This window comes from Mustelus asterias, chromosome 13, assembly GCF_964213995.1.
Source record: "Mustelus asterias chromosome 13, sMusAst1.hap1.1, whole genome shotgun sequence".
NCBI classification, from domain to species: domain Eukaryota; kingdom Metazoa; phylum Chordata; class Chondrichthyes; order Carcharhiniformes; family Triakidae; genus Mustelus; species Mustelus asterias.
Window position 1 is genome coordinate 107,929,658 of NC_135813.1, and position 13,288 is coordinate 107,942,945.

General features: G+C 40.6%; 1 protein-coding gene across 1 annotated transcript in view; it reads right to left on the reverse strand.

Annotated features, from left to right (window-relative positions):
- Positions 1-9,716: 9,716 nt before the first annotated feature.
- Positions 9,717-13,288, reverse strand: part of rhof (ras homolog family member F) — a 34,650-nt gene continuing 31,078 nt past the window's right edge. The window contains exon 5 of the mRNA XM_078227520.1: positions 9,717-12,246. Within this exon, the coding sequence (XP_078083646.1) occupies positions 12,079-12,246 (168 nt within the window). The 3' untranslated portion in view covers positions 9,717-12,078. The remainder of the gene's footprint in view (positions 12,247-13,288) is intronic.

Genomic DNA, 13,288 nt, shown 5'->3' on the forward strand with positions numbered 1-13,288 from the left:
AATTTTCATTTTTGGTCGGAGCAAGGAGTCTGTAAAGCTAAAAATACACATGGTCGGTTTGCAGAAGGCTTCAATCGGGCATTGTCTCACACTGTCACGTTCTGTGGTCACTCAGACTTCTGTTAACTGTGAAACCTAGCTGTGACCAGAAAGTTTTATATCAATGAAGTTTATTTTGCATTTAAACCAATGTTTTCTATTTGGCCATGCTGGGAAATTTTAGATTATTTTTACTGCTTGTTATGGAACAAGTTTTTTTTTGTATTTAACATTTTCAATCAATGGAACAAATTTTTGCTGCTCAAAATCAGAGTAATTCAATGTCTATCTAGAATTCAGCCCTTAACCTGAAATTACATGTTAACAGGCAAGTATAATTTAAATTATTTTACTATCAAAGTGCAATACATCTGTAATAAGCTACAATTTTCAATAGTTTGCTTAAGTTGCATTCCAGTAGGATATTGCAATGCTGAGGCTAGTTGCACAAATCAACTGATTTAAGAAGGATACCAGTATGTAGAGTGTGCGGTGCCTTAAATGGTTATACAGAGAAAACAGAATTGATCAGATTAATAAAGTTGCTGTGAGTTAACTGTACTTATTGAAGTCATGTGATGGACATTTTATAAAAAGGTCTGTATTATAATAGTGATAATGAGAATGCTGTTTATAAATAAACAGAACACAGTCGCTGTGATGCAGTCTCATTTAAAATGATCTTTAAGTTAGCGTATTTCTTAACTGAAAATTCTTTTTCCAAATACTGATTGTAAAAAAAAATACACTTCCTGGATAATTTTTATGTAAGAATATCAGAATTGTTACAGTACAGAGGAGACCAATCACCTGGCCATGCTGGCACCAGCTCTCTGAATGAGGAATTCTCCTAGTATCTTTCCCCCGCCTTCTTCCTGTAACCCTGCACATTCTTCCTATGCAGATAACAGTCCAATTCCCCTTTGCATTCTTCAGTTAAACCTGTCTGTACTACATTCCGAGACAGTGCATTCCAGACCTTAACCATTTGCTGCCTGAAAAGGTTTAATCTCAATGAGGTTCACCCACTGTGGAATAGAATTAAAAAGAAAGATCCGGACTTTTTTATGATTGTTACAGAGATGATTTGGTGTTTATATGGGCTTAACTTAAACTGTACTTTCACATGTATAAGGCTGTTTAAGATAAACCAATTCAATCTCTTGGGCTACAAATTTATAAATAATGGACATCCAATCTCAAATTGACCATTGCTTTTCAAACACTTTGAAGCACTTTGTATCTTTATCCATGGTTGTATTTTTCACAAATGGATCTAGTTTTGCCTGAAATGAAATAATGTTGAATATGCACATTAGGTTGGCTACTATCTTAACAAAGAAAGATAGGTAAATGATTTATCTAGTACTTTGTCAAAAGATCCTTCCTCTCATCTGAAGGAGCCCACCCAAGATATTTGTGTCTTTTGTTGACTGAGTTGTTACGTGTTTCATCATTCATGGTATTTCTTATTGCTTTTTTTTCATTGAATATGTAAACATTTTGAAATTATGCCTGGTGAAAAGCCCTGCCTTTGTTTAATAGCAACAATATTTACATAGCACCATTAATGTAATAATAGGAGCATCATAAAACAAAATATAAGCTGCGTAAGGATATATTACAGCAGATGATCAAAAACTTGATTATAGGTTTCATGGAGTGTCTTAAATTAGGAAATTGAAGTGGAGAGCAGAGAGGTTTAAGGAGTGAATTTCAGAGCTTTAGGACTGAGGCAGCTGAAGCCACATCTACCAGTGATGGAGCAACTAACATTGGGATACTCGGGATACTTGAGGCCTGCAGAGGTGGAGAGTGATTACAAACGTAGGGATGGGCAAGATCATGGAGAGATTTGAAAAGAAGGATGAGAATTTTAAATTGTTGCTTAGTTGGCAGCCAGTTTAGATCAGTGAGCACAGAAGTGATGGATAAATGGAATTAGGCGCAAGTTAGGACATGGGCGGTAGAATTTTGGGTGACCTAAATTTTACAGCAGTTAGAAAGCAAGAGGCCATCCAGGAGTTCATTGGATAATCAAATTTGGAGGAACAAGATCAAGGATGAGCCTTCCACAACAGACGTGCTGAGGCAGATGTAGAGTAGGGCAATATTAGGGAGATAGAAATAGGTGTTCAAATGCATTTGCAAGCCTACCTTAGTGACATATTTGACCCTGAACAATCTGGTTTAACCGCAGATAGTTGTCAGGGAGAAGAATGAAGTTTGTGGCTGGACAAGGGCTGGAATTTCTCTGCCATTCTTCCTGGTGGAAGTTTACGGTCCTGCCGATGATGGACTCCTGCCACATGTTTCCTGGGGAGGTGGGGGTGGAGTTTGCATGGAATGACACTAGAAGATCCCATTGCTGGCCAATGGTGCCGCAGCACACACCACTTGGAGGCACAGAAAACCCCATCCATAGGCTTCTGTCTTTCCAGTATTTAGTTGGAAGAAATTTCTGCTCATCCAATACTAAATGCTGGACTATGAGTCTGGCAATAGTGTGTCTGGATAGGTTCAGAAAAATGGTAGAGCCTCAAATTCCGGTCAAAAATGCTGTGATGCAAATTTAAAGTGTGGAACCTAATGGTCACTTGCGGGGGGGCGGGGAGGTTGCTGTCTATTGGGTGCAAAATCAATGGTAACCCCGCTGTGACACAAATAAGCTACCTTATCACCAGTAATCCAGGAAGGTGGATGTCTTGTCTCTGAAGGCTGCTGGCCAAGTGGAAACTGGCAGCTCTCCAGTACTCAGCCACTGGGACTGTGGGCTACTGCCGGTTATGTAGTGAAGCCTACGTCATGGATTAACATTGGAGACCAGGTAAAAGGTCAATGGGGTGGATCAGACTGGAGGACCCCGGTAAGTGGAGGAGGAGGTTCAAATTAAAGGGCGGGGGAGTTTCACTCATGTTTTTCCATTCTGCATATGGGTACCTCTGTGCTCAACAGAGGGGCCAGCCCTCCCTACCTCACCAAGCCTCAGGCCTACCCACCACTTAAGGGCCTTAATTGGTCTCAAGGCTGAAAGACCGTCTTGGAGTTTTCTTGCCGTCTTTTATTTTGCTCCTTGCCCCAGATGTCTGTTGCATATAGTTCCATGGTACTTTTTATCCACTGGTATGTTTCCAAAATGGCCATTATTCATATGTGAATCTTGATGTTGAGAAATTGAATTTAGCCCATTAAAGTGCATATAATAAAGCAGTTGGATAATAGTGATCTTAATCTGACACTACATTTTTTACTATTTTAAAAAGCTTTTGCAGAATTAGAACTAATCTATAGCTGGATATAAGGCAGTATTTGGGTGACTGCAGTTACTGGTCTAGTTCAAGAAATTAAAAAAACACAGGGTTCCAGAGGAGTCGATAATAGATTGTATCATGAATGGATACTGTCCAACCAAATTTTGGAAGGTCAAAATTCTGAACAATATTTGGTTCACAAGATTACAGTACCACTATCTTAAATAACTGGGGCAATGGCTGTTTCAAAAGTGATGCCCCATCTGGAGGCCAACTCATTGTAGCAAACATTAAATTATCATCCATTGTGGATCACCTTGTACTTAGGTGGTTGGTTTCTGAAATCCATCCGAAACATCTTAAATAAAAACAGAAAATTGTATAAATTCAAATGTCAGGAAGAATCATTTTTGGTTTAGACCCTTTTTCAGAAAATGCCCTTGAAGGGCTATTCTGTGATGAACGGGGTTTGTTCCAGAAACTTTCTCCGGAGGAAGAAGAAATAGATGAAGTAGTACATTCCCCTTGTACATTGTATGTTCTGTGAAACCAATGTGTGTTGTGGGAAAAAAAAATCCACAAACTGATTCAAATGTTTGATATTTTAAAGTTGCTCAAGTTAATTCTTATATCATTACTTCTGGTAAATTCAGGGAATTCTGCACACTTTGAGCTTGCCAATTGGGAAACCAGATAACAGACTGCAATGCTTAAAGAATTACAATAACAATAGAACTGTGATGTCAGGAATAGATGTGTTATTTTACTAAGGCAATATGAATAAACAATTCACTTTAAGAATTATGGTTTTTTTTTTAAATGCTCCACCGCTTGTTCTTATTTCCTGATCCTCTATCCTTGTTCTCTCTTTCAACATCTAATATGCACCCTTTATATTTTGCTGACTACAGTCCATATTTTGGTTTCCAACATTTTTCTTTTATGGTTGAAATATGTACTTTATCTATTCTGTGCCTTCTGCATTCCACTGTTCATTTTTGAGCTGAGACCTTCATTAATACAATTTGACCTTGGGTTAGAAAATCTTATCTCGGATGCCAATTATTCACGAAGCAGCAAAGGTTCAAAATTGAGGCTTGACTGACCAGATTAAATTTATGAGAAGCCTAAAGGTGGGTGTTGCAAGTACTTGACAGATTATGTTGGTAGCTGGCAAAGTAGAAGGAAGTTGCTTTGTGCTGTGCCTGCCCAAAGATTAAGTTAATCCACTTTTGTCACCAATCTCTACCCTTCGCTACAGAACTGGTGTTCACATCCATAGCCATTGAGCTTAATGCTCCCTCCACCCACATTGTCTGTATCTTTAGCTAGTTTTAGGGATTCTCATTCTAATCAGTATTCTGTAACTTGATTTTGTGTCTCTGTGCACTGTTTGAGAGCACATTTCTCCATCTGACGAAGGAGCAGCGCTCCGAAAGCTTATGGTATTTGCTACCAAATAAACCTGTTGGACTTTAACCTGGTGTTGTTAAAACTCTTACTGTGTTCGCCCCAGTCCAACGCCGGCATCTCCACATCATATCTCATAGAAGACAGAGGGTGGTGGTGGATGGAAAATTTTCAGACTGGAGACCAGTTACCAGCGGTGTACCACAGGGATCAGCGCTGGGTCCTCTGCTATTTGTGATTTTTATCAATGACTTAGAGGAGGGGGCTGAAGGGTGGATCAGTAAATTTGCTGATGACACCAAGATTGGTGGATTAGTGGATGAGGTGGAGGGCTGTTGTAGGCTGCAAAGAGACATTGATAGGATGCAGAGCTGGGCCGAAAAATGGCAGATGGAGTTTAACCCTGATAAGTGCGAGGTGATTCATTTTGGTAGGACAAATTTGAATGCGGATTATAGGGTCAATGGCAGGGTTCTGAGGAATGTGGAGGAACAGAGAGATCTTGGGGTTCATATCCACAGATCTCTGAAGGTTGCCACTCAAGTGGATAGAGCCGTGAAGAAGGCCTATAGTGTGTTAGCGTTTATTAACAGGGGTTTGAGTTTAAGAGCCGTGGGGTTATGCTGCAACTGTACAGGACCTTGGTGAGACCACATTTGGAATATTGTGTGCAGTTCTGGTCACCTCACTATAAGAAGGATGTGGAAGCATTGGAGAGAGTGCAGAGGAGATTTACCAGGATGCTGCCTGGTTTGGAGGGTAGGTCTTATGAGGAAAGGTTGAGGGAGCTAGGGCTGTTCTCTTTAGAGTGGAGGAGGATGAGAGGCGACTTAATAGAGGTTTATAAGATGATGAGGGGGATAGATAGAGTGGACGTTCAGAGACTATTTCCTCGGGTGGATGTAGCTGTTACTAGGGCGCATAACTATAAGATTCATGGTGGGAGATATAGGAGGGATGTCCGAGGTAGGTTCTTTACTCAGAGAGTGGTTGGGGTGTGGAATGGACTGCCTGCTGTGATAGTGGAGTCGGACACTTTAGGAACTTTCAAGCGGTTATTGGATAGGCACATGGAGCACACCAGAATGATAGGGAGTGGGATAGCTTGATCTTGGTTTCGGACTAAGCTCGGCACAACATCGAGGGCCGAAGAGCCTGTACTGTGCTATACTGTTCTATGCTCTATGCTGTTTAACAGTGGAGAGGCATTGTAACCCAGCTGTACTTCTAGAGTCCACGCACATACCTCTTTAGTTGGCCCCTGGCCAACCTGTTGGACTTTAACCTGGTGTTGTGAGACTTCTTACTGTGCTTACCCCAGTCCAACGCCAGCATCTCCACATCATAGTGATCAGGAACCAGAACTGTGATTTATTTTTCCCCTCCCTAGCCCAGGATTTTGTCATCAATTGTAGTGCCCCTTACTGTCATTCCAGTTGAGATCAGCTAACACAGCACAGACCAGGAATCATACCTGATCCTCTTAAACAAATCTGCACCATAATCTATGACCCAATCGTAATACATTCCTCACATGGGTGTGTCTGTTTACACATTCAACACACACAAACCAAGAGTGAAAAAATATAGTCTTCGGTTTTTCAACATATGTTGAAGACCTAAGAAAAAATGTTAGCAAAAGAAATCCTTGCATGTCTTGCGGACTAATACTAAAAGAATTTCGATCGCTTTTCGGCCTTTTGGCTAAGATTAAGTGTAGTATGGTCGGCAGCCCATGGTCGGCTGCACTTGGTTGAGGTCATTAGGTTACACTGAAGCTTCATATGTTTCATATGAAGCAATTTTTTAAAGCGGCATCTCGGCCTTTTGGCTAAGATGCAAATGAGCTCAAGTCTTGGAGGAGGAACCTCCCCCTTCTCCAATCAGCTTGGCTCATGTAGATCGGGCCCAGGACAGGGTGGTTTGGTCGCTTGCCCTGTCTTGTCAGCCTGGATCTGAAATGTCTCAACTTGTTGAGACTCTGAATTGGATTTGATTTGATTGAATTGGAAAAGTATAAAAAAAAGAATTTCTATCCTGATAGAGAGTGCTTACCTTTTTATGTGTATTAGTCATCATTCTTTGAAACCTGGTCACTACTTGCTAAATTGACTGAGATTGTGCAATAAGAAACTAAAGTTTAAAAGACTAATGGTCATGTGTAATATGATCTGCTATCCATTAAATCTGCCCTTGTGTCTTTTAGCATCACGACATTGTAAAAATGTTTTGTAAGAAAATAGGCAAAAATCATATCGTTATGGGTTATGTTTTAGGATAATTTTCAGCACATTTTAGTAACCATTGGGATACATTTTCATGTATTATTACAGGACATTTGCCTACTGAAAAATAACTTCAATAATTCAGAAATAGGTGTGAAAATTAAATGTTGATATGAATAATTTGACATTTTTGGGGTTTTTGCTGCAGTTGCTATAGCTGATAGGAATAGGTGTGCCTTATCAGTTTTGTCCATAGATATTTCCCAATCAGCAAACTTGTCTTCCTCTGAATTACAGTAAGAGTTTTAACAACACCAGGTTAAAGTCCAACAGGTTTATTTGGTAGCAAATGCCATTAGCTTTCGGAGCGCTGCTCCTTCGTCAGATGGAGTGGAAATCTGCTCTCAAACAGGGCACACAGAGACACAAAATCAAGTTACGGAATACTGATTAGAATGCGAATCTCTACAACCAACCAGGTCTTAAAGATACAGACAATGTGAGTGGAGGGAGCATTAAGCACAGGTTAAAGAGATGTGCATTGTCTCCAGACAGGACAGCCTGTGAGATTCTGCAATACACAGGAGACAATTTTCTATTTAGATGCCTTTTCTATTTAGTAACTTGGCTTAAAAGAACGTCAAAATTATTTCATAATGCTGAATGGGCAAGGATTTTGTAACATAAAATTGTCCAAATCACTTGTGAAAAAACTTGGTGATTGAAAGACATAATGAAGTCTTCCTTTAGATGCAATTCAGCCTGATGGCAGATTATGTTTGGCAGAAGCAGATCAACACAATGTCAGTGCATTACGATGAGTTTCTTGTGGATGTTTTCTCATCTTCAACATCTTTGGCTGCTGTTGTAAGGGCTAGAATTGATCTTTTTGTTGGTGGTTTCAATGTGTTAACTTATTATTCCTCTAAAAGTGAAGTTAGGTGGTCCCAATCCACAGCAGGAGAGGAGGGAAAATTGTCTCGAGTTCCAACTCCTGGTCACTGTTTGTGTGTTGTTTGAATGTGTGTGTGTATTGCCAGGCTTGGGATTAAATTATCTTTTACCACTCAACTACATAGGAATAGTTGTCATTTGGAGAGGTAGTGAAGCATATCCAACACACAACAGAGAAAAATTGGTATGGAAAATAACAATAATAATGTATGTATTGCATAATATCACTCATCTGGTGAAAACAGCAATGTATTCTGGAAGAATTCCTCCATTATTCATTTTTGAAGCAAAATGAATATACATGAAATGCAACTGCTAATGAATCTACCATTTTAGAATGCTACCCATGATCAGCATGAACTGATAATGATGCTGCAGAGGAAATGTAGTCCTTATTGTGTACTGTATGAGTGACATTTTGGGCATGACAGAATGATTATCATAGAGATCATAGAAACCCTACAGTGCAGAAGGAGGCCATTCGGCCCATCGAGTCTGCACCGACCACAATCCCACCCACGCCCTACCCCCACATATTTACCCGCTAATCCCTCTAACCTACGCATTTTAGGATTCTAAGGGGCAATTTTTAACCTGGCCAATCAACCTAACCCGCACATCTTTGGACTGTGGGAGGAAACCGGAGCACCCGGAGGAAACCCACGCAGACACGAGGAGAACGTGCAAACTCCACACCGACAGTGACCTGAGCCGGGAATCGAACCCGGGACCCTGGAGCTGTGAAGCAGCAGTGCTAACCACTGCGCTACCGTGCCGCCCTTTATCGCATTGATTATTGCATTGATAAATATATAGCCACCACAATATATATAGACATCACAAAATAAGTCTTGTATTAGTGTTAGTAAGGTAATTGATGGCAGTACTGAACTTTTCATTTGAATCATAGTCAGTGGGTAGCAGAGGGTTTTTTGTGGACTGTATAGGTGTCTACCATGGTGTCTCAGGCTATGTGTAACATTTAGATCTGTTCAATTAATTTGCGTTTATTTCAAATTTTTGTAAATGTACAAATGATGTTTAGACCACCATGAAGGCAAAGGTGTTCAGGACAGTTCTCTCCGAATCTCTGGACCACCGCACAAAAAAAGGGACAAATAATAAAACGTAGTTCCTCGGACTGACTGCGAGATTGTCAGTACTCAAGGTCTTAGATTAGTACCCTCTACTCAAACCGATGCAACACTTCTGTTTGCTATGGTCTCTCTCTAAGTGCGATTGACAATTAAGTACCAATTAATGCAGACCTAAGTCACTTAAAAGGAAACTTCCATCCATAGGGCAGGATTTTCCCATTGGCTTTGCAACTTGACATTGGAAGCAAATCTGGGTCCCAAGTCCATGCTTGCTGGGTACTAAATTGGTGAAGTTAATTTCCCTAATTGGCCATATCCATGCTTGTCCTTTTGTGGACAGCAGTCAGGCTCTTAATTCTGGTGGCCCAATGAAAGGCCAGATAGCTCCTGAGCCTCCATAGGGAGAGGTGGGTGCTACTGACGTGCCCCTCAGAGGCATAAATTTAAGCTTTAAATTCAGAGGGGCTAAGCCAGCTAACCTATTGGTCAAGAATGCAGCCTTTGCTGCCCTCTCCTTGAAGGGACGGAGTCTCCAACTCTGATAGCCACCCAGCCTGTCACAGGGAAGCTGAGCCTATAGAGCTGGTGGCCCTCACATAGGGCTGGGGATTTTTTCCATTGTCAGCAATATGCCAGTGAACCCTCTAAATGACTCCCTAATTGGCTGCCTGCCTCTTCTCAGTGAGTAAATTAAGAAACGTTTATAGAAGTCAATGACAAAAGATGAAAGCAGAAATATCAATGGTTCAAAATACTGTATTAAAATATAATTTCCCATGTTGGTAAAACAGTTTGCTAAAGATTAAGTTTGAATTTCAACAACTACTTTTAAAACAAAAATCGCTGAAGGTTCAAACTGCAGACAGCTCCTAACCGATTATCATCCTTGTCCCACTGACAGAAATATACAGTACAACCCATTAGGCGATGCAGAGCCAGCTGTATAAAATACACTGGGGATCAAATTGGTCAACGCAAATGTGAAACAGGTGATAGCGAATTAGAAATTTATTTTACATTGCACCCAATTTTCTTGTGAAATTATTCTAAGCTTATCCAGAGCAAAATTCTGAAGCGCTGGTTTGCATGCAAGAGTAATGTGCCTTTATCCTACTGAATGCATAATGGCTTCATACAGTTATCAAAGCAAATGCAGTGCCATTTTTTATCTTTGTATCATGCTGGACAAGCCACTTGGATTATGGCTGCAGGAATAGGCTGGCAGCTGCAGCCATCTCCGATGCCTGCCAGTGCTCTGGTATTTCAGCTATTGTGGGCCAATGTAGAGGAACGGTTTTCCTTCATCCCTTATTTGTTAATCTCCTTGCCTTTGGTACCTCTTCCTTAACTGTTGTTGCACAATTACTCATTAATTATGAAGTTTAAAAATGTGAAAGGATGATAGGAACTGAATATATTGAATTGATTTTCCCTTAGAATACGGTGTCTCATCCTATAAAATCAGTAGTCTGTTTGCCAGCAGAAGTTGGTTTGATCTTGCTTCTGTTATTCGGGAAATGAAAACAGCATCATTTATTTCAGCCTGGCTCCTACAGCATTGCTGCATTATTCCTCTGAACCAGGCAGCACAGGAAGGAAAGAATTGTGGCTGTTCAACAAAATGCACTTAAAACATATTCCTGTAAATGTGTATATTTTTTAAAGTGCACCAGCAGCTTTCCTGATAGATCAGTTTTTAAAGGTACAGAGTGGATGCAAACCAGAAGTTTTGTATCCTAGGGATGGCACTGTAGCACAGTGGTTAGCGCTGCTGTCTCACATCACCAGGGGCCCAGGTTCAATTCCGGCCTCGGGTCACTATCTGTGCAGAGTCTGCACATTCTCCCTGTGTCTGCATGAGTTTCATCCGGGTGTTCTGCTTTCCTCCCACAATCCAAAGATGTGCGGGTTAGGTTGTTTGGCCATGCTAAATTGCCCCTTAGTGTCAGGGGGATTAGCAGGGTAAATTTGTGGGATTACGGGAATAGGGCCTGGATGGGATTGTGGTCGGTGCAGGCTCCTTCTCCACTGTAGGGATTCGATGATTCTATTTGGTGTTGAATGATCTGTTTCTGAGCTAGGGCACTGATAGGAGGCTTGCAATTGGGATTCTAAGGTCATAGAGGGGAAGATCTCCAAATATTCACACTCCTAACTGCTGTTGGAAACTGAAATGAGAGTAAGGCTATCTTGCATCTCCACAGTGAATAGTCTGCTGTTATTTAAGATCGAGACATTTCACAAAAGGTAATTTGGGAAAGGTTGCAGAAGACCATAGGCACTGGTGGAACCATAATCCTCACACAAATCGGTGCTTTCAGGAGGGGAGGGAAAAAGCTGGAAAAATAGTTATTTTAGAAAGTGCTATAGTGCCATTAAGCTGCTGCTGCTTGTAGTGACCAGTTACATATTCTCACTTCTCACAATTACAAGCATGGCTGAAAACAACTGCTAGTTATTGTTACTTTTTAACATTCAATGTTAATTTATTTTTAAAATTTGCAATAGCAAGATGCATCAGACACATGAAGCACTAAGCTCAACACCCCATAGCAGCAGTGATGGTTAAGATGATGTTGAGTGACATACGCACATGAGCAGTCTACGAACAAGAACAAATGTTGCTGGAAGTATACGACAGGTTAGTCAGCATAAAATCAAGGCAACATTTCAGCCAGGCTCCTCTTAAACCATGAAGACACTCTCTAACAAAACACCGTCCCATCATCACCCTCAATAGGCGCTAAAAGACTTGCTCAGTGTACTTTTTGTTTCAAGTGGTCAACACTTGCAGTTTTTAATTTTTTATTTTTTGGGTTAATTTAATATGGATGAATACTATTTCTATAGATCACCGTCTTCTTGCAGCTCTGATGACTTATTTGATTGTACTGTGGCAATGCATCTCTGGCCTAACGAATCCTGCAATGCAGCTCAATAATTTACCCACGGATGTGAAAAATATTCTCATATAGTAACAAACGTTCACCGAGAATGTCTGACAATTACATGCCATTAATGAAAGGTTTACAGATTTATAATACAGCGTATGCATCTCAGTTTGGCACACTGATGTCCATTAACATCTACAGGTAACAACTGTCAAAGAAGCAAGCAATGCTTCTGCTTCCTCCTTTTGTTCTTTTTCTTCTTAATGGCACTTAAAGCTGCACTTGAAGCTTCTTTGAAGATATCCTCTATGTTCTCACGGAATTTGGCTGAGCATTCCAAGTACATCACAGCATTAATCTGGCGAGCAACCTCTTCACCCTCGAACAAAAATGAGACAATGTGAAAACTTCATTATTTTTTCTCTTCCCTTCCCATAGTCTTAGTCTGTTTTGCTGCCATTCATTTCATCCCTGCAGCCTTGTCAATGGGAAGAACTTTGTTGCAGACTTCTCTTTAGTTTTTCCTATGCGGTTCTGTAATGAGATATCCATCAACCAGCATCACATTCTGGACAAGATTTCATTGAATCCCAACAGTGCAGAAGAAGGCCATTTGGCCCATCGAGCCTGCACCGACAACAATCCCACCCAGGCCCTATCCCTGTAACCCCACGGATTTACCCTGCTAATCCCCCTGACACTGAGAGACAATTTACCGTGGCCAATGCGCCCAACCTGCACATCTTTGGACTCCATTCCTCCATCAACATCACCAAAACAGATTATCTCATCATTATTCACTGCTGCTGTGGGACTTTGCATTGTATAAATTGGCGACCATATTTCTTGCATTCCAACAGTCACCATACTTACAAAGTATTGACTTTGCTCTGAAACACTGCAGGATATCCTGTAGCTATGAAAGACACTACACAGACAACACCATTTTATAAAGGTTAGGTTACAAATGTGAATGACGCTTTCTTTGGTTCCATTTTGAATGTTTTGCAGTTTTTTTTTAAAGAATCCATTAACTCCAGCTTCACTTTTTTTGAAAACTTTTTTTCTTATCACTTTATTCTTACTGTTCTCTTTATTCATTCCTCTTCATCTTTCTCCGTTTCATTTGTCGCTTTTAACAGTTTCTATTGTTGCCTGTTTTACTTTCAGTTCCTTTTTTTGCCAATATTTTAAATTTTTTTTACTGTTTTCTACCATTTTGGTGATTTTACACTTGTCTATAGGCCAAGCTTGTGGTTGTCAGTAACTCCTACAAGTCAGGAAAACCACATGGTCGGGGAAGGATCTGTTTCTCATGGGGGTGTGAAGGGCGGCCCACAAGGGTTTTGGCATTGCTGTCACACAATGGTGACAGCAAAGAAGGAGGCCATCTGGGCTGTCAAGTCCGTGCTGGTTCTTTC